We start from the raw sequence: 25,996 nt of genomic DNA, 5'->3' as shown, positions 1-25,996 counted from the left end.
AGAATTCGTCAACAATGGCTTCAGTCAAAGAAGGTAAATAGAGGTTCGACCTTTATTTTGTCGTTTTCTTTTCTGTTTTGATTCATTTTTGTGTGGAACGAAATCTTTCGATTCTCGATCGTAATCAGTGGGTTTTATTTTTCTTATCGAATGTGCGTTTTGGTTTTCCTCCAGGAGAGATCCGGCAGGCTAGCCAAGAACAGGTAAATATAGCATTTGCACAATTTGTATCTAGTTGATACTTTTGTTAAACTGTTTTTTCTGTTTGTTTTTCAGCAGGACTTATTTGAGAACCGGGTCAGTATTAGAGCCTTTGATTTTTAGCTTTGAAGAACACAGAGGTCCGCTAAATGAGTCATTGATTTAAAACACAATTTTAAAAGTAAAGAGGAAATTTATGTTTTGCTGCATTTTCAGTCCGCAGATTGCAAAGTGTCGGCTGCTGAGCAAAGCGCTGCTGTGGGTGGAAAGGAAGAAAGGTAAAATTAAAGGGACAACTTTTAGAAACTCTCATGTAACCACAATTACTTCCGAAAACGGATGCCAATTTCCGGTCAGCGGTCACCAAACAAAGATTATGTCTTCGCTCAACTCTCTTGTAGAAGAGGGTTGAAAATTTTGAGAAATTTCCCGCTAAAACATTTCTTTCATCAGATTTTTTCGCGCTCAAAAAGAGAAGCTTGCCCTTTTCCCTTTTCCTAATGCAACTTCGATTTTTTTTTTTTTCTAACTCTTCTATCTTTTTCCTTTCGCATTCGACGAAAACGTGCAGCGAGCCCTCATGGAAGGACAAGCGGAAGATCAAGGTGGGCGTCGCCGCATTACACAGTTGTAAGGACACGTGGTTAAAGGTTAAATGATCTGAAAGACTCCCATCCGATTCACTCAAGAGAAAGATATCTTTATGTACCTAACCTAGTTTCTTATGCTTTTATTTTCTCATAGTCAGGAAATCGTTGTTTAAATTTAGCAAGTTTGTGGAATATTTTTTCAAAGAACAAATCTTCCATTCAGTTTTTAAACCGGCTTGTATTCGCGTAGGTTTAAAAATTAATTATATTTTCCTTACTTTGGGACGGGGGAGGGTCGGGGGATTTTGGTTGTGTCACGATATAACTTACCTGCATGGCTCCCAACCCCTCCCCCCCCCCCATTCACAAGGCTCTGTAATATTCCTACTCTTGTGACCCCCTCCTGCTTATAGGCAGTTAATCAGAATCTAATTTTCTTTATACTGGAAACCATGTAATCCCCTCCTCCCCTCCCCAAATCCTCCAAATCCTCCAATCCCTCCCCCCAGGTGATGGATAATGACTGGTTGCTCACTCCAACAATATTATTGTTCATTACAGACTTTAGAGGAAATTGACGCTCAGCAAAAGAAGCAAATAGAAGCGCTAAAAGCTGAACTTAAGTGAGTATAAACTCAAAATGGGCTAAGTTAAAGTGTGACATACTGGAAACAAAATTGCGTCAGAAGCTCATGATCGTCTTCGGAAACTTTCTGAACATCTTCGAAAGTCTTCGGGTGCCTTCGGATATGATCGGATCCCATAACAAGTTCTCAAGTGTTTAAGGGTTTTTCTCACGCAGATTTATATTAAACTGTCACAAACATGGTACGATAAGAAATCTCTTTATGAGCTAGGCTGCAGTTTTCGAAGGAGATTTTGTCCTTAAATTGGCACAAGGTGTGGATTCTAAAAGTATTTTTGTTCTCTGTAGAGAGGCAGAAAAAGCTTTGGCAAATCAAAAGGAAACTAATTGCCAACTCAACAAGGAAATGGTGGATCAAGAGAGGTGAGTATTAGATATAAGGAACTATTTTCTCCTGCAAAATTTTTAGACTGTTATATCATGAAATACCTCACAAGGCACCAGTAATTTCTCGTTAAGTATACACGAATGTACACCCAGAAATTACAACTGACAATAAGGACGGAAATTCTATGGTGTTTCACAAACTGCTGTACATCTGTTTCACATTATACCATAAAAAAAAGCAGTAGCAAAGATAGGCAATGAACATCAGCGTCTATAATCTGCCATGTTCGCTTTTTAAGCCTTTGTGTTTTCAAGCGCGTGACTCAGCTCGGCGAATTTTCGGTCACCATGTTGAACGCGTGAGAAACCTGGAACGAGTGACAAAGGGAGAAGAGGGGAGGGGAGAAATCCTCACATAGCGTTTAGTTTTATACAGCAAGGTGAACTACGCATGCATTTTGATTGGCTTTTAATTATGATCTAGTGGAGGACAGTTAAACGCATTTTTTCTTGATCGTAAAAAAAAAAGGATTCTACGTTGCTCTGGTTCTGTACAATAATAGAACACAGACGTCGAAATATGGTAAGAATATCAGTGACACAGGACTACACCTATCTCCCTGTGCAACTTTTTTTGTTCTTAACAAATTTGACGTCATCTGCGTGATCTATTAAGGAACATACGCACAGCAACATGGGATAAATTTGCTAAATAACATATTAACATAAAACCAAACTCAAGTCAAATAAATTTATTGCAATTTATTATTTTGGTGAGGGAATAAAGTCGTCTGACTCGTTTGAAGTTTGGGTCTAACATCGTCGAATATTCAAAGATCTCTTTATAATCAGTTTAGCTTTATTTTGTATGAAATGGGGTGAAATACTGCAGCTGTTCATAAAGTCAAGAGTAAATTGTATTCTTATTAAGGGAAGTTTACAATGCATTGATATATTCTCTCTTGTTATATAGGAAAATACGTGATAACGACATCTTAAAAGTGGAGTTGAAAAAAGAGGTACGAGTATCTAGTTTTAAGCTCTTGGGCTTTATTCGATGGAATGTCGTGAAACTGAAATTGAACCAGAGTAAAATTACTACAGCCCATAGGAACAAGGTTAATTATATATCTTGAGGAGCCAATAAGAACTTCCTGAGGCGAGGAAAATGCAAGTTAATGCGTCACAATTGTCTGGCACCTTGTAGCTGATTGGTTGGTGAAGTGCATGGCGCCATCGATTTCTCTGAGCCAGTCACAGACGGAGTGAAACAGAAGCTGTGATATCCCGGATTACTCTCGACACTCGTTTTAATCACTCTGAGCGTAATTCAGTTGTTACAGCTATTTTGATTACATCTGGGAAACTAAACTAATTAAGATCACAATAGTTGCTCTGCCTCAAGTAAAAGACTCTAACAAGAGCTGTTTCTTCTTTCGCAGTTGAAAGAGAAGAAGGCTTTAGGAAAGGCTGTGTCCGAAAAGTAAGATTAGCTTTTGTTTATTTATAGTTATGTATGTTCTAAAGTACAATGATTGTTCTGGTTGTATCAAAACTGGTTTTACTTATGATCTTTTACCACGTCCGGAATTTTGTTAGGAGCATCGCAAACTTAAAAAACCGTCAGCCATTATCAGTGACGGTTATTAAGAAGCGATTTGTAGTTTAGAACAGCTGTAAAAAAAAAAAAAAAAAAAAAAAAAACTCGCGCGACGGACTTCGTCCAAACAGAGGGATTGTTTGCAGTCTATCTTGTCTACATCACTTATCTTTAATGTCTACTAAAAATTTAAATCGTAGACTAATTCTCCGTGATTTACAGTGAATTTGAAATGTTTACCGTTTTAAGGTTGGAGAAAGAACAAGAAAATCTGCATAGCTTAGGTGTGAAGTTTAAGGATGCACAGAAAGACGGCTGTAAAGTTAACCATACTTTACAGGTATGTGGTGGAATGTAAGAGTTTTCTTTGTTGACTTCAGCTGTAAATGTTACATTCGTTAAGCCCAACATCCCCCTAAGACCATGGTTTGTAGCATTCGGGGACTGGTGCTCAGTAAATTTGTTGCGCACGCGTCGTTTTTCCTCTTTTCTCGCACTTTTGTAACGAGATTCAAGAATGGGGAAACTGCGGTCAAGAAAAAAGAGCCAATCACAAGCATCCTTGAAAAAGAAGTATCAAGAGGACATATGCTGAAGCCGGAAATATGAGTTCTCGAATGAAAAGAGTTTTATATCTAATTACAATCCTTGTTGCCAGTGCAAGAATATTATAATTTATTGTTTGCTGTTGTTCTTTTTGTTTAGCAAGAAAGAAGAAAAGGCGATCGGTAAGTGTACTTTCACAAAGTTGTATGGTATGTTAATTTAAAACTTTAATAAATAAATTGGCTTATGGCTGTTGCCAACATTGTTCATCGCTATCGATTGCGTTGAACAAAAAGGAACAGCCGATCCAGTTTCTTCATGCGAGGGGCTTTAGGTCTAACAATGTAATATTCTAAGGTAGCCTTTGAAGTCAGCGCGACCCGTTTTTTAGTAGCAATCAATCACCGCCTCCTTCTCCCCACCCCACACCCCACCATTGTCTTGAGCTAATTTAACGCCCAAGGATACCACCCTAAGGCAAATGTTGTTTCATCGGAGAATTCTCGCCTGACTCGAAACTTGCCGAGTCGCAATTTAAACCATCCGATGAAAAGTTCTCGGATGATAACAAACAATAGCGCCATTGCCCTGAGAAATTTCAAACCATTATATAGGCAAAGTTTGATTGGATGACTGTTGCGAAAAAAAATAAATAAATAACCGAAGATTTATATTAATGAATGGGCGTCTGAAAATAACCTGGAATGATCTGATTAATTTAACCTGTTTTTCGTATCTGATCTCTCGCGTTAATTAGAAAAGAAGCCGAGCTCAAGGAGGAAATCGTTAGGCTGAGTGATGAACGTGCTGGGCTGCAATCCACTCTCACAAATCTCACCAACAAGATAACCGAACAGAGGACTGAGATACAACAACTGCGGGTTGGAAAGGAAAAGCTTGGGGACAAGTTTTTCCAACAAGAGATAACCATAACTAAACTGGAAATGAGGCTTGGCACGGTCAGTGAATCAAGATTATTATGGGAATAGTGGTGCGGCGTCGCGACTTTGAGGGGACACATGCTTTTCAGGGGAACAGAGTGGGGAACGGTGATCACTAACAGTGTATAATGAAGGGACTATAGAAAATTGGCTCCCAATGAGAGGGGGGTGGCATCTATTCTACAGATCCTTAGGGGGAGATTAGGTAAATTTTATTGTCACATAAAAAAATCGGAGGGGGATTGGTCGTCGCTAACAGAGTATAATGGAGGTACTATGGAATGCTGAATCCCAATGAGGGGAGGGGACCCATTAGAATGCTATATAAGGTAAATTTTAGCGTCGCATATCAAAATCCTCCTCCTAAATTTTGTTGCTTGTTTTATTTTTCAGATGGACGCTCGCATTGGCTACATGCAACTGTAAGTGAAATTCAATTACATCCTCGGAACATTTTACTGATTGATTAACAATTTGTAGCTCCAATTTTGCCTCTTTTTTTTTTTTTACGTAGAATCAAAATGAGTCGTGAGATTTAACCCAAAGGAATGACATGGAAAAACTATATCAATGACAGATTTATTGAGTTTCACTTATTATTAAATTGCGAGACGGTTGGATGTTAAATTTGATTGCTCGCTTGGTTCGGTCGCTGCGTTCACTATATAATTTCTAGTTTTAATTTCCTCAGACGTCATAAAACAGATGAAATAGAGAATACCTCGCGGAGATTACAGGTAAGTTTTATTATGCCAAGACTTACGGGACGAATAAATGGAGGTCCCATCTCCTGCAGGGTTAGGGGTAGGAGACGTTAATTTCCCTCGCACGAGATTACTGTGTGATGGATGTCCTCCCCTGGGGTGGGATGGGTGGGTTGTTGTCTTGCGTTTCATACATGAGCCTCTGGCTCGGGCAATATGGGTAACCATGCCCCACGTAAAGACATTAAACTTTGATTACTGATTACTACTGACAAAGATAACGACAAAAACAGTGACAGAAACAGCAACAGTGACATCAAAGTTCAGACGTAAAATTATGATTAGAAGGTGGTAGACTCTAAGCTCAGTAAAGAAATAGGAAAAGGTGTTTTTTTTACCTAGAATCGTGACAGAATGATAAACATCTCTCAATCTTAAGACATGTTTATAGACATTTTTTTGATAAACATTTTGATATGGGAGGTTATTGATGAATCATATCTCAGCCATTTCCTCAGCAACGCCACTAAGACTTAAAGTTATTTCCAGACTCACGTTCGTTTGTAATTGATTTGAACTAAGTCATGGATTAATTCTGTTAAACACGCGGAAAGCTATTCCAAAATTTTCAGCTTTATAATTTGTGATTTTTTTAATGAATTAAACATTGTTTCCTTTGTAAATTGCAGATCAACGATTACAAAAGGGCCATATCAGAGATTAAGAACGAGTAAGTGTAAATATCAGTCAAAAACGTTTTTTTTAAGTCACAAGCGTGGGTCATGGCTTATGGTTCACCAAAGAGACTCTAGGGTTGCTTTGTGATAGCTGTAAATGCTTAGAATACAAATTTTCCTTTGGGGGGGGAGGGGGGAGCGGAGGCGGATGGTTTTTAAGGGGGATTGTGGTTTTCAGGGAAACGCAAGGGGTATCATTCGTTATCAACAAAGGGCGAAACTATAGAAAATTGACTGCCAATTAGCTAGCAATGATGGAGGGGGGGGGAGATCGTGAGAACAGTAGGGACATGTCTTTTCAGGTAAGTTTAGTTTTATTAGCTGAGTTGATCATGTTATTTGGGCACCGTAAAGAGTTTCAAAGCTGACGTTTCGAGCATTAGCCCGTCGTCAGAGCGACACGGAGCGTCAGTGGGACACTTCCACTAAGGAAACGAAAACGTCAGTTCCTTCTTCTGATGTTTCTATCAGTTACCATCATTGAGGTATCACTTCTTTCATGCGACACTTAAATATCCTCGAAGGAGGCCCCCCTCCAAAGAGATCCTACAGTAGTAACTGTAGGTAATGTTTCAGATGATGTCATCAATTAGCCAGTTTTGGCTTTGGAAAATATGATAATGACACGGCCGTCATATATCTTATTTTTTCCAGGTTAGAAAAGACTCAGGAACAACATGACGCAGAAATGCAGACACTTGCTGCCCAGCTTGAAAGCTTGAAAGCGGAATGCAAAAGAAGAAGCGAGATAAACGAGGTACATATTGATCAATCAACTCGAGAATTTCCTTAAGCCAGCCTCGTTTCTAAGGCCTCCCAAGACGAATCAGAAGGTCGGGTAATGCTTTGCGCGCGGACAAAAACCTGAGGTAAAAGAATCTGGCACCACTTAGAGTCAGCCTCTTTCCCAGTCCTTTTGTTCTTATTTTTCACTATCAAATAAAAAAATAATGGGAGGGGAAAATTGACCAAACAGCTAGATTCGTTTAACTTCTTACGATGCAGATTAAGATACATTATACAGAAATGGAACTACTGGTAATCATAGTTTTAACTTTTTAACCTCTTTTATGACCAGGCCGACAACGAAACAAAAGCCAACATGAAAATGTGAGTAAATGTTTGCTGTTCTTAATACAATACTCAGAGAAAGTGACAGAAAGGAAATAATATTATCGAGGGTACCTAATCCCTGGTGTTTTAGTTGTTTTGTTGTTTTGTTTTGTTTTTGTATCTTTTTTGCTTTGCTTATTGATTATGTAGATGAGGGGAGCAAGTGATCCGAAACATTTGGAACATAAAATGTTTTAAAAAACTGAAAATCTCCTTTTTAAGATAAAATCCTTTCTAATAGGAGCCTTTTTTCTACTTTTAGGGACATCGGAATTCTTTATCAGCTGGTAAGAAATTTCTCAATTTATTTCATGACTTTGTGGTAATCTGAAGTAATGTTAAATAATTCAATCCCTTCCATGAATTTCCACTATGTATCCATAGATGCTTGTAAAGAGAATGTCAGGAAAATGAATGTTGGCACTCAGACCGGATGCCAAACTAGAACAATCTTTTATTTCTTTTTTTTTTAACAGAATACTTCGCTCCGCCATGAACTGACCAGCGGTTGCATCGCAAGCTACAGAGCAGTGAAGCGATTCTTTCGGCGTACTGTAGACGCCATTAGATCGTTATTCCGCTGACCAACTCAAAGCACTTCGAGGAAAGGGGAGGGGGGAGGGGGGAAGAATTTATTTCAAATATATTTTATTTGGTTATTTGTTAAGTAATATACTCAAAATTTAAAAAAAAAAAAAAAAAATGGACACCAGAGACCTGAGTAGAAAGAATCAGAGGAAGATGTGAAATCTTCATTGAATCTCTGTCTAAATCCTTCTTCCCAACTTTACATAGCTGTGTGTTCTTTCCTCATTTTGTCCTATCCTCTCGTAACAGTAGGTTTGGAGGCAAGCCATTGTGGTTGACGTGTTCACACCAGTCAACAACTTGTTGCATCCTCTCAGAGATTTTAAAAGAGCGGTTTGTTTCACTTTAAATGGACGTCTAGAGGAGTTTGATGAACGATTTATTTGGTACGACTCTATGTTTGGTAGACAGAGCAAGAGAACGTATGGTGATGGTATGCACTTGAGAAAAGAAAATTTGTTGTCAAAATTTTTGTACATTTTGTTGTTGATTAAGATTTTGGTTTTGTTCATAAAACGAGATTTTGGAATTGTTGGTAGGGCCACTAAAGATTGCGTGAGCAAAAGGATACGCGACTGGCTTTTGTTAATGGCTTGTAACGGAAAGGTTTCAATGATAGAATGTGTTCGTCAAAATTTCGGTTAAAGTTTTGATTTTGCTCTTGAAGCGAAAAAAATAACATTGGAATTGTTGGAACATTGGAGTTGTTGGTATGGCTAAGGAAAGTTGCGTGAGCAAAAAGGATGCGCGACTGGCTGTTGTTGATGGTTGGTAATGGAGAGGTTTCGATGATAGATTGTGTTCATAAAAATTGTGGTTACACTTTTAATTTTGTTCTTGAAGTGAAAAATAATGTTTTTGGAATTGCGGGTAAGGCCAATAAAAGTTGCGTTAGCAAAAGGGATGCGCGGCTGGCTGTTGATAGTCTGTAATGGACAGGTTTCGATGTTTAATTATGTTGATAAAATTGTGGTTAAAAATTTGATTTTTTTCTTGAAGCGAAACAAAATATATTGGAATTGTGGGTAAGGCTAACAAAAGTTGCGTTAACAAAAAGGATACGCGACTGGCTGTTGTTGATGGTTTGTGATGGAGAGGTTTCGATGATAAATTGTGTTCATAAAAACTGGTTGTTACAATTTTGATTTTGTTCTTGAAGTGAAAAAAAAAAATGATATTGGAATTGTGGGTAAGGCCAATGAAAGTTGCGTCAGCAAAAAGGATACACGACTGGCTGTTGTTGATGGTTTGCAATGGAGAGGTTTTGATGTTAAAGTATGTTCATTTAAATTGTGGTTAAAGATTTGATTTTGTTCTTGAAGTGAAACAAAAAAACTATAATGGAATTGTTGATAAGGCCAATAAAAGTTGCGTTAGCAAAATGGAAGCGCGACTGGCTGTTGTTGATGGTTTGTAATGGAGAGGTTTTGATGATAAATTGTGTTCATAAAAACTAGTGGTTACAGTTTTGATTTTGTTCTTGAAGGGAAAAATAATTTTTTGGAATTGTGAGTAAGGCCAATAAAAGTTGCGTTAGCAAAAGGATGCGCGACTGGCTGTTGTTGATGGCTTGAGAGGTTTCCATGTTTAATTATGTTGTAAAAAGTTGTGTAAATATTTGATTTTATTCTTGTAGTGAAACAAAAAAGAATTTGAATTCTGGTGAGGCTGCTGAAAGTTTTGCGTGCAAAAGGATACGCGACTGGCCATTGCTGATGGTTTGTAAGGAAAGGGATAAAAGTAGTTGATTTATTTTGGTTCTCGTCAAATAAATGAAGTATTGGATAAGTTGGTGAGGCCAGTGGGCGTACGCTAAATGATACGCGACTGGCCATAGCTGATGGTTTCCAAGGAGAGGATGATGTTTAATTTTTTTAATTTTCATTTAGTTCTTGGCTACACATAAAATAAGTGAAGTATTAAATGTGTTAGTGAGACCAGTGGGCGTACGCTAAATGATACGCGACTGGCCATAGTTGATGATTTGTGAGAAAAGGAATGGTGTTTCCTTTTTTTTTGTGTAAAAAAGTGTTATTGTGGCCAGTGGGCGTACGCTAAAGGATACGCTACTGGTCATAGCTGATGGTTTGTAAGGAAAGGAATGGTGTTCAATTTTTTTTTCTCTTTTGGTAAAAAGTGTTCATTTAGTTCTTGGCTGCACATAAAATGAATGAGGTGATGAGTGTGTCAGTGAGGCCAGCGGGCGTACGCTAAATGATACGCGACTAGCCATAGCTGATGGTTTGTAAGAAAGGGAATGGTGTTTAATTTATTTTTTTCTTATTTTGTAAAAAATGTTCGTTTAGTGCTTGGCCACTCATAAAATGAATGAGGTATTGGATGTGGTAGTGAGGCCAGCGGGCGTACGCTAAATGATACGCGACTGGCCATGGCTGATGGTTTGTGAGAAAGGCAATGGTGTTTAATTTTTTTTTTTTGTTCTTATTTTGTAAAAAATGTTCGTTTAGTGCTTGGCCGCTCATAAAATGAATGAGGTATTGGATGTGGTGGTGAGGCCAGCGGGCGTACACTAAATGATACGCGGCTGGCCATAACTGATAGTTTGTTAGAAAGGGAATGGTGTTTAATTTTTTTTTTTTTTTTTTTTTTTTAATGTTCGTTTAGTTCTTGGCCGCTCATAAAATGAATGAGGTATTGGATGTGGTGGCGAGGCCAGTAGGCGTACGCTAAATGATGCGCGACTGGCCATAGCTGATGGTTTGTAAGGAAAGGAATGCGGTTTCTTTTTGTTTTTTCTTTTGTAAAAAATGTTCATTCAGTTATTGGCTGCACATAAAATGAATGAGGTATTGAATGTGTTGGTGAGGCCAGTGGGTGTAAGCTAAATGATACGCGGCTGGTCATAGCTGATGGTTTGTTAGACAGGGAATGGTGTTTAACTTTCATTTGTTTTTTTTTGTTTTTTTTTTTTGGTTAAAAAATGTTCGTTTAGTTCTTGACTGCTCATAAAATGAATGAGGTATTGGATGTGGTGGCGAGGCTAGTAGGCGTACGCTAAATGATACGCGACTGGCCATAGCTGATGGTTTGAAAGGCAAGCGATGGTGTTTCATTTTTTTTTTTTTTTTTTGGAAAAATTCTTCATTTAGTTCATGGCTGCACATAAAATGAATGAGGTATTGGATGTGGTAGCGAGGCCAGTGAGCGTACGCTAAATGATAAGTGACTGGCCTTATTGATGGTTTGTGAGGGAAATCTGTCCATAACATATTTTTTTCTAGATAAAAGGTTAAATTTTGTCCATAAGCTGGTGAGGCCAGTGGGCGTACGCTAAAAGATACGCGACTGGCCTTGACGATGGTTTGCAAGGAAAAAGTTGACGTTTATGAAGTTTGAGTATAAAATTTGGGTTTTGAGTTTTTGAAGGATCATAGAGAACAGTGGTGTGTCATGGTAATATAACCATAAAAGAAAACTGATATAAATTTAAAAGAAAACTAATATAAAAGACTAAAATAAAAAAAAATTGATGTAAGAAATAATGGGAGTCAACGAAGGCTGGACTGGGAAAATTGTTTCTCTGTAAAAGAGGCAGACAGTGTTACGGTGGTTAGACGAACCAGCTCTCCTTCATGTGAAACCAGACGTGAACTGCACAGTCAGGGCGTTGATTCATTCCTTTCCTGTTTGTCTATTCTTGTTCATAAAATTTTCTGTTTCTCAATTTCATTTTTCTTTTAAATAAAGACTAGCTTCGAAAAGGCTCTGGTGTCTAGAAAAAATATTTTACTTTGTTATCTAATTCATTACATTAATTATTATTATTATATTATTATTAATATTATTATTATTATTTTGTATGAACGAAGAATGAGATAGATTTTATCTCACTAAGTGTATTTTTATATTAGTTTTATTAAAACGGAGAATTTTTATCATGTTTGAGTCCTGTTTTACATCGCAATTCGGTGAAAGGCGTCAGTGGATGGAGCGAAAAAGTGCAAAACCAAAGTAGAACGAGGAGAAATGAAAAAAGAAGAGATCAAAAAACGTTTATGTAAAGACCTACCGATCGAGAAAATATTGTTTCGCAGATTTACATAATTCAGTCAGGTTTAACAACTAATTTGCCGATAAATGAAAACTTTAAAACTTGGAACAGCAACAGTTTAGTGGTACCTTGGTACAACACGCGAAAAAAAGTTATTAGTAAAGGAGGGACTTGCGATTATCTATTCCCTGGGAGGGGTAGGGTCGGATTGGAGTTGGAGGATTAAGGTTCTGTTGTGTTACCACAAAAGTTATCTGATTGCCCTATGAGGCTCTGTAATCAGTCATATGACCTCCCCCCACCCCTCCCCCCTCATCGGCGGTCAGTTTTCATAGTCCTCCCCATTTATACTCTGTAAGCGATTAGTCCCGATTACCGATCCCCCTCCGATCAACCTGAGAACCATGTGATCCTCGCCAAATTCCCCTCTCCCTCCCTCCCCCGTTTTACCTTACAGTACTGCCCAAAAGTTTATCATAGCTGTGACTTCCGATCGGGAAATTGCAGCTGACATTGAAGCCCTATCACTATTCAAATAGTTGCAGAGATTGAAGAGGCACAACTTTTCAGTTTGTCTCTTTATCCGGGTTTGTACGGAAAAGTTGACCTTCCCAGTCGCCAAGAGGGACTTTAAGCAGTCAGGACGGCAACGCCACGGAAGACTTCCATTAAAAAATGAGTTTCTACTTTTAGTTAGAATTTCGAAAATGGCTACATGTGTTTACCGTCTCATAGGGCGCCAGACCTCAAACTCAACATAACGCATAAAAGTAGCTTTGAATTCCAATTGTAAATCAAAATAATTTGCCGCCGCGGTTTCGCTTCGCAGACTACGAAAATTTTCGCGATTTCACGTTGTTGTTTTGCAAAGGACGGCTAAGAAATGAACAAAGTTTTAAAACGCACGTGCTGGGCTATTGTTCTGCCAATTAGATCTATTGTTTTTCCACGTTCTGGTTGCCGTAGCCGTCATGGTTTGCTTAAAGTCCCGATATCTTCTCAATGACAGAGCTCGCCTGTCGCCTACTCAAGAGTACTTTGTGATTTGGACAAAAGAAAAGAGCGGTGCCAGCAATGCAGCCTGGTTGATCGATTGATGTGGCTCATATGAGGAGACCTCGAGTTTACACAGTTGTTGAAGAAAACTGTCTGTTTTTTTAACTTTTTCTTTCCTTTATTTCTTATCTTTTCTTAGTTATGATCAATTACGTAGCTATTTTTACACAAAAACTACCAACCTTGTCTTCCTTTGACAAAAAGCCGTTTATGTCTAGATTGTCATTCTGGCATCTACGTAGGGTCGATAGAGAACAGATCGGAGAACTATTGATAAGGAGGTAAGGTTATAAACTGGATTTAGCGCAACGTATTTCTCGATCAATTCCTAATTAGATAATCAAAGTATCTAATGGTGGACGGAGACATCCCTCTCATCACGGCCTCTTTGGATTGACGACAAAAAGCCTCATTAAACGTGACAGGACAATACCAGAGGTCTGCCCTTTCACAATCAAAATCACTGTGTTGGTTTTGTGCACATCTGCGACGCGCGTGGCCCTGGCTCGAAGGAACAAAGCCACGCAACGGTCTCTGCCGACCAGTGTTGGCCGCTGGGAGCCAGCACTACGCTGCAAAACGTAATTCATCCTGTCCTTCCGAACCACGACTTCAAAACGTTCACTGGGGCCAAAGTTGCAGACTTCAAACTGGATTATAGTAAGGCTGTTCAACGGCAGGGTGAAATCATTACTTGCGTATCGTCCTCTAAGAAATGCTGTACTTTGTTGGATGGAACAATGAGACAGTCTTTCAAATGCACTTCCTTCCCGAGTAGTACCGAGGAGTTTCAGTTTAAAGGACGTGGTTGGTGGGATAAAATTCACTTCAAAGTGAACGCTATCATTCGACACAAAGTTCAAATTGCGAACAACGGAACCAGATGTGGTGACAATCTGTAGCCGGAGGGAGGTGGGGTCGACTTTATCGTTTGGAGCCAGTAATGTCAGCACCATCTTGTTTAACTTTCCTAAGGATCGTAATAGATGTTTTAAAAATCTAACATAATGGTGAGCTATACTAACCCCCGGGAAAAAAGAAAAAAAACAGACCGTTCTTTACCTCATAACTGTTCCGGGTTTCAGACCAGAGAGTGTAAGGTGTATATCTATGCAAGCATCACATTTAGTGAACTATAATACTAACTTGCGATTGGGTTCGAAAAAGGCACTTCTGTTTTCCTTCGACGACGTCCCACTGGAACCATGAAATAGTGCTTAAAGTCGATGTTTGTCTCGCTGGTTGATTTGACGTAAAATTCGTGATCTACAGTCTTGCCAGTTGTTGATATCTCTAAAGTCCAATAACCTTTGGGGGGACTTGTGATTTGGTAGAAGCAAAGCTGAGAAAGGCTAACCTTCTCTGCTGTAATGATGGTCCCAAAGGGATTTCTCAAGGTAACGCCGTGGCCTGGAGATGTTTACAAATAAGATTAATAAATGATAAAAAAAAATATATAAAGTAATAACGAAGAAACTAATGAACAGATTAGGAAGAATGAAATTCCTAGTGGTGGAATTTTTTTTTCCTTACGATCCTGAATTTATGCGTTCTGACGGTTCCTCTAAAGCAAGGGCGTAGCCAGGGAGGGTCCTGGGGTGCCCGTGCCCCCCCCCCTTGCTAGGCCTTCTCTTGAGCAAACAACGTACAATATTCAAGTGGTGTAAACGCCATGACAATATCTTGGCCTGCCTTCTATACTATCACTGCTCATCCCAAAACTGTAACATTAAGTAAAACATGCGCGGCGTGGAGGTCGACATGACAATCTGGTGAGTAGCCTCTGTAACCCCCCCCCCCCCCTTGAAAAATCTTAGCTACGCCCCTGTAAAGCCGGCGAATTTTCTCTTCTTACTCTTCTCTCAGAAGTTTCTTGTTATGTTTTCTTCTGTTCTTGATTTTTTTTTCTTCTGTTATTTTTTATTATCATCGTTTTTCACTTGATACAGTTTTCATTTGACAACTTTTGGCATTAAGAGGCCATTAACAAGCTGCGGCAGAGGCTTCAGCTGCACAGTTAGCCCAATGGATAGTGCGCCGGACTGTTGTGCGGGACGTCGAGGGTTCAAGCCCCGACTGGACCAACACTCAGAGTCTTAAAATAATTGAGAAGAATTTGCTACCTTTCTATAACATCAAGAAATGGTGAGATATTCTAGTCCTTTCGGATAGGGACGAATAAATGGAGGTCCCGTCTCCTGCAGGGTTAGGGGTAGGAGACGTTAATTTCCCACACACGAGATTACTGTGTGATGGATGTCCTCCCCTGGGGTGGGATGGGGGGGTTTCTACACTGAGTGTAAAGCGCTGTTGATCTGTCATTGTAAATAGTGCTCTATAATAAATAAAAAATAAATAAATAAATAAATATCTGAAATGAAAATAGAAGATGACGGGGGGGGGAGGGGTATGAAGGCAGGAGGAATCACCATTATTTTACAAACTCACTAACCGTTTGTGTCCGGCTGATTTGTTACAACTGATACCGTCACAGTCTCGATGGAATCATCCACGGGGAACCTATACCGATACAGCCCACCAGAAGTCCTCTCTTTCCTGCCTGTCTTGCTGGATCTGAAGCTGATGATAGTGGTACCGTCTAAGGCACCTCTTGTCACGTTTTCAAGTTTTTCTAGTTCTTTTGCGCTTTTCAACAGCACGACCTGTCCCGAAGTGAACTCGGCAAGTTTGCGGAAAGCTGGATGAATCTTACCCCCACAAGCGCCTGACGGAAGAATTATCACAAGCTATGTCATTGAAGACGATGTATGACATCATATATTGGTCTCTACTGCGAGGATCGTGCATCATACGTATCATCTATTGATTTAGAAACTGAGGTTTTAGGGGAACACAAAGATATCTTGTTTATCCACAGCATGAAAGGGAGCTCAAGAGCTCTCAGTGCTAATTACAAGTATTGCGTCAAATCACAACGAAGTAGTTAAGCTAATATGGTGTTTAAAATCATCTAATTTCTCCCGCACTCTCGAACTATCAGCTGGTTTACATGTCATTGACTTAATAAAAAAAAAAAAGTGTCTGCTCTCGGTTACAAGCGTCCTATCTCCCGCTCAGCCAGCCCCGATGTTGCACTCCCCATAATTAACCAAGGGAGTTTAGAGAGTTTTAGATCCACCTTTGATGTTTTAACCGTAAAAGTCAAACCGCGGTTAGCGGTTTGAGGTTAGAAGTTAGAAGTTTTGAGATTTTTCAGCTTTTAGATCGACGTCGCCTTTCCCACGAAGACTGAATCAACGTGTGCGCTGCCATCTTGAATTATACAAAGGATGGAGGTCCTTCTTTTCTAACACAAAATGTGGCGAAATGTTTGGTTTTCTAGTCCCAAATGGATTTATTAAAAAAAAAAAAAAAACGTTTCATCTCACATATTTTTACAGGAAATACGTGAGAAGTTCGAACAGGAAGAGGAAAAGAGCCAAGGGAGATGACCCATCTGAAACTGCCTTGCCTGAAGTTCAAACGTGGACCGCAAACGGCAAACGTAACGTAACCGCTAGAGTGTTGCCACTCCTAGCGCTTTGCGATTACACGTATTCAGAAACAAACGTAGATCTAAAACTCTCTAATAGCTCGTTCGGAATACCTGTGAGCAGAAAATGTATTGTGATTTCATTCATTTCGGCCAGAATCTTCACTTCTTCTATATTTTCCTCCGTAGCGTCTTTAGGACCAGCGTCGGTAAAAACGTACATTGGAGAGTCAAGGTGAGGGTCTTGCCCAAGGGCATTTACAATGCCTGCAAAAGTATATTCCGGGCAGTCTCCCCCACTTTTTACAGTCAAAGCGTTTATGGCGTTTACAAACTCTAAAGACTGGTTACTTTCCTTAAATACCACCTCCCCTGCGTCTATGATAACATGGAAAAAACAAAACAAAAACAAAAACAAAACACTGAGTAAAATTATTGATGATGAAATTACAAAACACAATTACAAGAAAATTATTAATAAATACTAGTATTAAAAATGTTGATGCAGAAGTCTTTTGACGCAATAGCTAACAGTGTTCGAGAAGGATTCCGTCGAAGGAGAATTTTTTTGAATCCAAACTGTATGGCATTTCATTTAGGAAAATATTCTGAGAGTACACAATGCAAGCACAGCAAATTTTACGTTGTGATGTGGTTTTTCAATACCAAGAGCCTAGCAAGAATATGCTACCTTGGAATTATTCTTCGTTCCAGTATTTCTATTAGAATCTTCAAAGCTGTTTAAATGAGTCCCCCCTCGTTCCCCTCCCCTCCCCCTCCCCTCCCCCCTCCCCCTCTTGGCAGCAGCAGCAACAACAACAATAATTAAAACAACGACAAAAATCAAAACAAAAAGAATTTAAATAACAATGATTAAAACAACAACAAAAATTTAGGTTTACTTAACGAACGAAAGTGAAAAGAGACACTGTAGGGTCCACACCTATCTCCTCGCTAAAGTTGCTTTAAATACTTTCTTATTTAAAACAATTTCTACTTGGGTGAAAAGTTCAAAACTGCGAATGTGCATATAAACAAAGATCGTGTGCGCGTGCGTTTGTTACTGCATACTTCTAACAGCATTTCATCGCCCTCTTAAGAAGATTTTAAAACTGCATACTTGTCATAGGGTCATTGAAAGGTGATAGGATATAATCCACGGGTACATCACGCGGATAATTGATGACAGCTGTGGCAATTTTTTGGACGGCTTCTATTGTATCTACCATACTTCCGGTATCATCGACAACAAAAGTTAGAGACACATCTCCATGAACCGCCATGAAGCTATCAAATAAGTCGTTTCAAAGACCCTGGCGAAGTCTCTGAAGAAAGAGATTTCCTTCATTCTCAGGAGATCTTTTTTTCCGTCTGGCAGAATTTCTGAGTAAATGTAAAACTCTCCCTAGTACCTCTCTACCATAAGCAAAGTTTGTGAAACCAAATGCAACACGAGATCAACAGCTTCAACAGCTTCAACAGTACGAAGGCATTCCCTACTTAACTTTTCGTCCGGAATCAAAAGAGGATCAACACGAACACACGAAATCTTATCAATATAACGCTTCTTTACAATACTTGCAGGTGATTTCGCATAATTAGACAAAGGAATATCATGAATAATGTTTTCTTCTGAAGCGCGTTGAGACGTCTGTTGGGCATCAGCATCCGCCATGTTGGTTCTTTACTCCCCCACAATGGCGGATGATAAAGCTGTGACGTCACGTGCAAAAGCCGTGATAACTTAGAAAGAATTCGCTCACTGTATCGCAAATTTCTTCCCATCGCACCAGCGTTCGCTACAGCCTTTTCTACTTCGTTGATGACTTTGAGGAACTTGTTCGATGGCTTGTAAATTGTTCGTTGTTGAGGCCGTTTGGTGGGAGAGTCGCTTTCAAAAGAACGAGCGAGACTGAAAACAGGTACCAGTGGCTTGGTTGTAGAATTTGAAGCACTTCGGGAAAACCCAAAGAGCGCATTTCGGGTAAATCGTAGAGAACCAAAAAGTTCGTCAGAACTACCATATGTTGTTAAAAGCAAAAAGACACAGCCAACTTTGAAAGAGAAGAGCGATTTTTCCATCGTCTTTGCCATTTCTCTCGTGTTAGAATAAAAAGTTGTCTCAGCTTGCCTGTGCGTGTTAAATCAGGCTTTTGAAGTCGAAGTTAACTTGGCCAGACTCCAATTGTTTTTCCTAAACCGTAGCCTCGCTCCGCTATGCGCAAGCTGAAACAGTGGGCAATTTGCAGCGGCATAATATTAGAAATGAAAAAAATGATTTTTTGTTTTGATAAATGTTCATGAAGGGAAGCCATCCTGGAAAGACGATATTAATAATCTCCTTGTTTATTTTCATTGTGAGATATAAACGGATTTTCTTCCTAACACCAGCTCTGAATAGTTTTAAAAGCTGGATCAAAGGTCTCTTTTAACGTCCAAACTATCAATTGTTTCATAATCGATCAGGCGTTACCTGTGACTTTTGGCTCAATTCAACAAAAAACGACAGACACCTGAAAAGAACTCTAATGAGAGATCGCTAGCTTTCAGACAGTAAAAGTTAAATCAATATTTAGTCGGAGGATAAAATCATCAGATTTCATCGGTGATGCAAACAGGCATTCAGTAAAGTTAAACGTTTGTAGAGAATTCGACATATAACCGATGCAGTGAACTCAAAGGCCGTGAATGAAGAGAACGCGAAATGTAGTGCAAATGGCTGTAAATGTTCAAAGATGAAAGCAATGTTAAGAGATTCAGGTACAAATTCTGGCTCTGCATTCAGCCGCGAGTTAAAACCTTATTTTGAAACACGACTCTAGAAAAGCGAGATACAAATGGATCATTTTCTTGAAATGCTCAATTATGTTGGAGTCTAGGTTCGTGAATAAAGGAAAATCATATATGTTGGAGTCTGGGCGCTCAGGAAACGAGAACTTCACTTACCACAGTAACTTTCGATATAGCTATAGTAACTATTTGTATAGTTACTTCTAATGGAAGAGGAAATTGTTTTTATTTTAGAATCTTCCATGGCATAGTGCTGTTTGCGCCACAATTTGGTGTTAAACACGAAGGCGCGCTATAAAAAGGAGCCTTAGGTCCCACTGAACCATTTGTAAATCAACCGTCGTGTGATGTAGAACTCTTAGAGTCAAGTCAGCTTGAGCTACAGCTACTCCAAAGCAATGAACAGCGGGCGCATTCCTCAAAGTTGTTTTATGTCTTCATCACAATACAAGAATATTTGAGATTTGTATTTCCTTTCTCCAATGGAAACTGTCTTTATTTGTGGCGGTAAATTCGAAGTAGTTGGTTCGTACGTTATCTCATGCCACCATGCTGGTGGAAGTAAACAATAGATATCTCATTAGCTCCTTTTGTTCGTCTACCAGCATTTGAATTTGACCCGCACACGTCAACGGTGAGTGACAAATGAGCCCAGGTCTCCCCAGGGAAGACTTCCTTATATAGCGCGCCTTCGTGTTTAAGTTGATTTTTTTTTTCTCACCTATTCTCCTTGAAATCTCTCCGAAAATCAAGGAAACAATACAAGATATCTTATCATCTCACGAGGAATGATCGCAAGTATAACTTTTGTTTATGAATATGAATAACGGAAATCTCATGAATTTGTACCATGTGGTTTTCTACCCGGTTGGGTCGCTCCGTACCCGGTCATTCTAGGACGTTTAGTTGTTTCGTACCCCTGCTAAAAAAGTGTGTTTTCCATGTTAAGTGTAGAGTATTCTGGGTAAGGTCAGTTTCGTATTAAAAAAGAAAGAAAAAGAAAATCACACTTAACCCAGCATCTATTGTTAAGAAAATCACAAGTTTAACAACAGACTGTTCTATTAAAGATATCACACTTACTTTGCGCTAATTAAGAAATAATTCTGAGTCACCAGACTCTACTAACTTGTTGCACACAAGACTCTACTAACTTGTCCCACGCAACGAACTATATCTGTTCAAACGCTCGCAGCTGAGGCATTTCGGATAAGCGTGTATTAGATGGGTACGAATCGACCAGCGTTCTGGGTACGAACCGAATCAAATCGGATACGAAACGACTGTGGCTACGTTACTTGAATGTTTCTAATTTAACTAAAAGACATGAGATCTCACCGGTTAGTCAAAAATAATAACACCTATGAGTTTTTGTTCAGTGAATTGATTGTAATGATAAGATTAGTTTGCGCAGCGATATGATTATAATGGTAAAGTTCGCGATTTGCATGACTCAGAAGAAACACCAAGAAAGCCTCTAGAGAAACTTTTTACTCACGCATTCATTGGGAAATTATGAAATGAGTTGTCTTTAATCACATCTTTGTCGAAAAGTGCTCATAAAAAGACTAAGAAGCAATTCCTTTGCGAAAGGATAAAGAGTTCAACACAAGAACCTCTCACGGTGCCGGCCACGTCAAATTATCAACTCAGTTGATAAAACCAAACTATCCGACTCATGGCAGCTTATTAGAAATTAGTAAATATCCCTGGGGATAGGGGATGAAGTTTTCAAAGAAAAAATACGTTTTTGGTATTTTTGAAGCCAAAAGTTCAGACTTCTTAAAACCCAATTTTTTTAAAAAACACAAGCGCACACACACACACACACAAAACGGTTTCCGCAGACTAAAAATTTAGCAAGGTGTTTGAGTCACAAGGCATCGCCTGCCAGATGAGTAACACCTGACCAATGATCCGTAAATCAACGTTGAAAGAAAAAGTTTCTCACAGCATGTATCGATCTTCTCTAAAAGAGTGGGCGGGTGACGCATTTTGTTATCCTTTTGTATTTGAAGACACTTAAAAGGTGAGACCATTCTTTTAAAGACACAGCTAATTAACTTGTAAACTATCAACTTACGTTCTTTTCAATTCGTTTTGATTTATAAACAATAAACAACAGGCCTCCTGGTACGCTATAAATTTAGGTCACTAAGTTGGGTGTATTAGTTTGAAAGAGGTTCAACTTGAGTTGCTATACAAATTCTACCATCATGTCTTCTCGTTTTGGAAATGTCGGCATTGAAGTTGTCATGGTAGAGTCCATGAAACGGCAACTGGACTTCGACGAGCGGAGTAGCCTCAAAACGGAATCCCAATTCTTCCAAGAATCGACAAGGACAGCGAAAAGGATTCGTCGCCTAGACTTCGGAAAAACCGACCCATCTGCGCTGTTACGCTTTCCTGGTAAGTAAATGATTAAAAAGGAATGCAGCTTGCTTAGAAGAACTTATAAATATAGATCATCACAGTTAAGCGTGTCCCAGGTACTCTGTGGTCCGCTTGGAGGTTGATTTGATATAAGAAAGAGAAAGCTGAGCGTGTTTGACAAAAGACCCAGAGAATTTATTCATGCTGGTTAGAAAGCGAGTCTCTGTGCAACAGGCTTTCGTTTTTTTTTTTTTATTAACTATCTGTCACTATTGTTGTGCACTTGTTATTCTTGACATATTACTTCATTGCAAAGAAAAACGATGCGAGGGCCATCCGTTGATTAACCTTTTGGTGAGGATTATGAAAATTAGGAGCGCTGATATGCAGCGCAGAACTTTTTTGGGGTCTAGAATTCTTGGAGCAAATTCAGAATACCCGTCCACCTCATTTTCATGTGTCGGGAGGCTTTAAACAGTGAGGCATGACACAATAGACGCTATTCTTATTTAATGACATGTAAATAAGTGGCCGGGTATTATTCTGAAGTTTAGCCCTTTTTTTCTGTATTGTATAAATAGCAGCATTTACTAGTTCTGATATAGCAACTTACTCGTCCTTGTTACAGATGTTGAGGACCGGATAGCGTTTCATTCAGAGACTTTGCATCCGAACGCATATAGAATAATCTTATCCGCCATGCAGAAAGAAAAACTTGAAGCTATGTTCCTGAAGACTAAGTACCCCAGTCGCGCAGAAAAAGCGACTATGGCCGCCACACTCGACATTACAATCAACAAAGTACAGGTATGTCTTTTTAACTGCCTGATTTTTACCCTACCCTTGCTCCCTTAAGAGTTTGTTAGAGCAAGTGGCAAATATTAAGTGGCCGTCTCTAAGAAATAATGCTGCTAATTTACTTTTTACTGTGTACGCGAATTCTTCGACCTATGTTGCCTCGAGGTGACAAATAACGTGTTTGAGCAGTCTTTTTCCGAGTTATGTGGTATATTAGGTTGCCAGGTTCTCTCGGTTATCCGGTAGCCGAAAGGAGTGATCGAGGAAACGGGCGCGCGAAAAACGATGGCGTCAGCTAATTCCCTGACCCAAATTTATATCGAATATCGACACCAAAACCTACTCAATAAGTAAAGATTTGGTAAAACATTTGACAATGAAAAACTGCGATAAAATATTATAAAGCATGACACGACGTTTCGACGTTTCCAGAACGTCATTATCAAGTAAACTAAAATAATAAAATCGAGTATATATATAATGAAGCGGTGAATAAATTGCAAAACGTTAAAAGTTAAACAAAGAGTTTAGCCCTAATGGAATCGCTCTGGGTGTTTAAATTGGGCCTTATTGTTCTTATGTACAACATTTCATAAACAAGACAATCCCATTTCGTGCCACATTTTTTAAGCATTCTAAACTGGCTCTCATTGAGTAAGTCAATGTTCCCATGGGCATCTCTCATCGTGCAAAGGAATTGTCCTCTACGCATCAAGCATTCGTCGATGAGTGTAGGCATCTGAAATCTATGTTTCATCGCCTTGGTTACCCTAGTTCTTTGGTGAACTTTATTATCGACAAATGGGATTATTCCTCTACACCAGATACTAAGACAAAATCTGTTGAAACTTTAAGAGTCAGTTTTCCTTTCAAAGATCAAATCTCAGCGAACATTGCCAAAAGACAAATGCGCGATCTCAGTTCAAAAATTGGCATTGATGTACAACCAGTCTACACCAGTAAGAAACTTGAGCAGGACCTAAAGCTTAAAGAAATCAAGCCACGCATCTTAAATCAGCATAGTGTTGTTTACTGTTTTAAATGTGATTTGTGTGATTCAAATTACGTCGGTCATCTGTTTCAACGCATTGCTGATCATCGATACTCTGCCATTGGTCGCCACCTGAGAGATGCCCATGGGAACATTGACTTACTCAATGAGAGCCAGTTTAGAATGCTTAAAAAATGCGGCACGAAATGGGATTGTCTTGTTTATGAAATGTTGTACATAAGAACAATAAGGCCCAATTTAAACACTCAGAGCGATTCCATTAGGGCTAAACTCTTTGTTTAACTTTTAACGTTTTGTAATTTATTCACCGCTTCATTATATATATACTCGATTTTATTATTTTAGTTTACTTGATAATGACGTTCTGGAAACGTCGAAACGTCGTGTCATGCTTTATAATATTTTATCGCAGTTTTTCATTGTCAAAACCTACTTAATGGCGGGATTACAAGAGAATGATAATCTAGGAAACTTTTTTCGTGGAAGATAAGAGGAAAAAAAATATCATACTCGGTGAAGGCTTTTATTTTTGCTTTGCGATGTTTTTCGAAAGGTTTGCGCTCGGCCAATTTACATTATCAACTTTGGTATATAAAACTAAATCAACCTTCCTTGCGCCCCCACCCCCACCGGGCATCACCACAGTTTATTTAGAAACTACCTTAATTCATGAAATGGTTTAATTGCTTTCCTTTATTTTTCGTTTTCTTACAGACCTGGTTCTGTAACCGTCGTCAAAAGTGGAGAAAGCAACAGAAGAAAGGAGTAGGTCCATCAGCTTGTCCCTCAGTTCTCCCCCGAGTGTCTGTTGTTAATCGAAGCTACAAGAGTACTGCCAGCCTCGAATGTTACTCCCAGTTCCCTAGACAACGACAGGAGCATTCTCAGCCACTATCTTACGCTCCGTACCAGGCCACAGTTCCATTCGCCTCATCGCCACAGACTTGTACTCAGTCTTTTGCTTCTTGTAATCAGATATATTCACAGGAATGCCAACCAAAGCTGATGTCGTCCCAACGACACTTCTCTTCGAAGCAGCATCCTGTTCCTAACCTACCTGTTGTTACAGAAACCATATCGCCTCCTTACTCGCTGTTTCCTCATTTGACGCAGAGAATCCCACAGCTGTATCCAGATGCGTACCCACCTTCCTTTTATGCTACAGATTCATCCGGATGTACCGTGCAACAGCCAGAGCCTTCCCAGACTACTTGCCAACCGATGGAAGTGTTTCAGGCCTCTAAGGCAGCGTTTACCCGTCTGGCCGATGAATTCCCGTTCTCGTATGCCACTGCAAAAGAAATGCCGCATATCTTCGGGGAAATTGAAGACGATGAGGTCTTAGGCTGTCCACTCACTCCCTCTTTTGATTGTTCATCAGACCTTGCTTTACGAAGAGAATTTGTGCTGCGCGAGTCATGTCACTTCAGTTCCATCACAACTGATTTCAGCAACCGTGTTTCGCCTACGTAGAGTGAGATTCCACAAATCATGCCTCACTCTTGCCGCTTTGGAGGGTATGGTGTGCAACCCTCAAACGGATTCATGTTAGAGGGAAGAAGTTTTAGATTTTACAGACACGACTGAATGAGCTGAAAGGACATTTTTTTTCTGCAGAGTTAGTCGCTATTTTTGACTTTGTGACAATACTTTATTTTGAGCAGCTTTTCTTATCGCATTTTAACGTCAGATCTTTTATTTCGAAGTTTAGGCTTTGTTTGTCATCAGAGCGTACAAAGACTCCATGTAATTTATTCACTTAATTTTCTCAATCAAATAGTTTAATAAACAGAGGTTCTTTTTGGATTGTGCGTCAAAGCGAAAAGCTGGACAAAAAAAACATTCAGGGAGGAATGGTCGTTACATTGGTAAAACTAAACGACGGCTTCACGAGAGAAAAACCAAACATTTTAAGGCCCTTGCTAAAAATGACAATACTTCAGCCATTACTGACCACGTCAAGGCCACTGGACATGACATCAAGTGGGATCATTTTGATATTTTGGCAAAATTAAAGGCACAACAGACTACCATTGTAAAATCAAAGAGTCCTTACTTATATTCAAGAACCTGAGCCAGCTTTCAACGTGAACGTCGAAAGTGAAAAGCTATTGCTTTATTAATCTGCTCTAGTGTTATTGTTTATTGTTAAGTTTTTTGCTTAATCTTGGTTCCAGTCCCCTCACCTCAGTTATATATATACATAGCTGTTTTAAATTTCAACGGTTACTTTTGAAAATTTGTGGAGTAGATACGGAACGTTAAGACATAATCAAAATGTGCAAGTTCCATATGTTTATCACTGCTGTTTGTGTCTTATTTTTTATCAAAACCAAATAGATTTGACATGTGCATAGCGCTTTCAGAAGATTCTTGACTATTTTTATTGTGATCGTGTCGACCGAGTGCAAGCTAAAAAAGGACTGGTAAGAGGTCAATAACTACCAGGCACCACACGAAAATTGATAA

General features: G+C 39.2%; 3 protein-coding genes across 3 annotated transcripts; 2 read left to right on the top strand and 1 right to left on the bottom strand.

The window, feature by feature from the left end:
- Positions 1–382: 382 nt before the first annotated feature.
- On the top strand, positions 383–11,892 carry LOC111335967 (uncharacterized). Its single transcript, XM_088761269.1, has 16 exons — positions 383–479; positions 773–806; positions 1,353–1,414; positions 1,726–1,800; positions 2,738–2,783; positions 3,207–3,247; positions 3,614–3,704; positions 4,070–4,092; positions 4,668–4,869; positions 5,245–5,273; positions 5,543–5,588; positions 6,245–6,285; positions 6,947–7,049; positions 7,371–7,402; positions 7,668–7,692; positions 7,882–11,892. Exons 4-16 carry the CDS (start codon positions 1,784–1,786, stop codon positions 7,987–7,989), a joined length of 804 nt encoding a protein of 267 aa, XP_088617395.1. The 5' UTR covers positions 383–479; positions 773–806; positions 1,353–1,414; positions 1,726–1,783; the 3' UTR covers positions 7,990–11,892.
- A 1,263-nt stretch (positions 11,893–13,155) lies between these two features.
- Positions 13,156–18,116, bottom strand: LOC111335997 (hemicentin-2). Its single transcript, XM_022942006.2, has 5 exons — positions 17,675–18,116; positions 16,669–16,932; positions 15,514–15,786; positions 14,208–14,471; positions 13,156–14,031 (listed from the first exon to the last, which is right to left on the bottom strand). The coding sequence occupies exons 1-5, from the start codon at positions 17,835–17,837 to the stop codon at positions 13,439–13,441; spliced, it is 1,557 nt and encodes a 518-aa protein (XP_022797741.1). The 5' UTR covers positions 17,838–18,116; the 3' UTR covers positions 13,156–13,438.
- Positions 18,117–21,560: 3,444 nt separating this feature from the next.
- Positions 21,561–25,119, top strand: LOC111335968 (uncharacterized). The gene is made up of 3 exons (XM_088761965.1): positions 21,561–21,753; positions 22,346–22,524; positions 24,206–25,119. The coding sequence occupies exons 1-3, from the start codon at positions 21,561–21,563 to the stop codon at positions 24,998–25,000; spliced, it is 1,167 nt and encodes a 388-aa protein (XP_088618091.1). The 3' UTR covers positions 25,001–25,119.
- The last annotated feature ends 877 nt before the right edge of the window (positions 25,120–25,996 follow it).

This window comes from Stylophora pistillata, chromosome 5 (assembly GCF_964205215.1).
Source record: "Stylophora pistillata chromosome 5, jaStyPist1.2, whole genome shotgun sequence".
Lineage (NCBI taxonomy): Eukaryota > Metazoa > Cnidaria > Anthozoa > Scleractinia > Pocilloporidae > Stylophora > Stylophora pistillata.
Note: the sequence above shows the minus strand (reverse complement) of the source record. Positions and strands in the feature narration are given on the sequence as shown.

Bases quoted from the DNA above. Each gene is read 5' to 3' on its own strand.
- LOC111335967 (XM_088761269.1), top strand. The intron at 5,589-6,244 runs GTAAGTTTTATT...TGTAAATTGCAG, and splicing joins ATACCTCGCGGAGATTACAG to ATCAACGATTACAAAAGGGC. The intron at 7,693-7,881 runs GTAAGAAATTTC...TTTTTTTAACAG, and splicing joins TCGGAATTCTTTATCAGCTG to AATACTTCGCTCCGCCATGA.
- LOC111335997 (XM_022942006.2), bottom strand. From the start codon at position 17,837: ATGGCGGTTCATGGAGATGTGTCTCTAACTTTTGTTGTCGATGATACC. The intron at 14,472-15,513 runs GTTAGTGAGTTT...AAACATCTCCAG, and splicing joins AAATCAGCCGGACACAAACG to GCCACGGCGTTACCTTGAGA. The intron at 14,032-14,207 runs GTTAGTATTATA...TACGATCCTTAG, and splicing joins TTTTTCGAACCCAATCGCAA to GAAAGTTAAACAAGATGGTG.
- LOC111335968 (XM_088761965.1), top strand. From the start codon at position 21,561: ATGTCTTCTCGTTTTGGAAATGTCGGCATTGAAGTTGTCATGGTAGAG. The intron at 21,754-22,345 runs GTAAGTAAATGA...TCCTTGTTACAG, and splicing joins TGCGCTGTTACGCTTTCCTG to ATGTTGAGGACCGGATAGCG. The intron at 22,525-24,205 runs GTATGTCTTTTT...TTCATGAAATGG, and splicing joins TTACAATCAACAAAGTACAG to TTTAATTGCTTTCCTTTATT.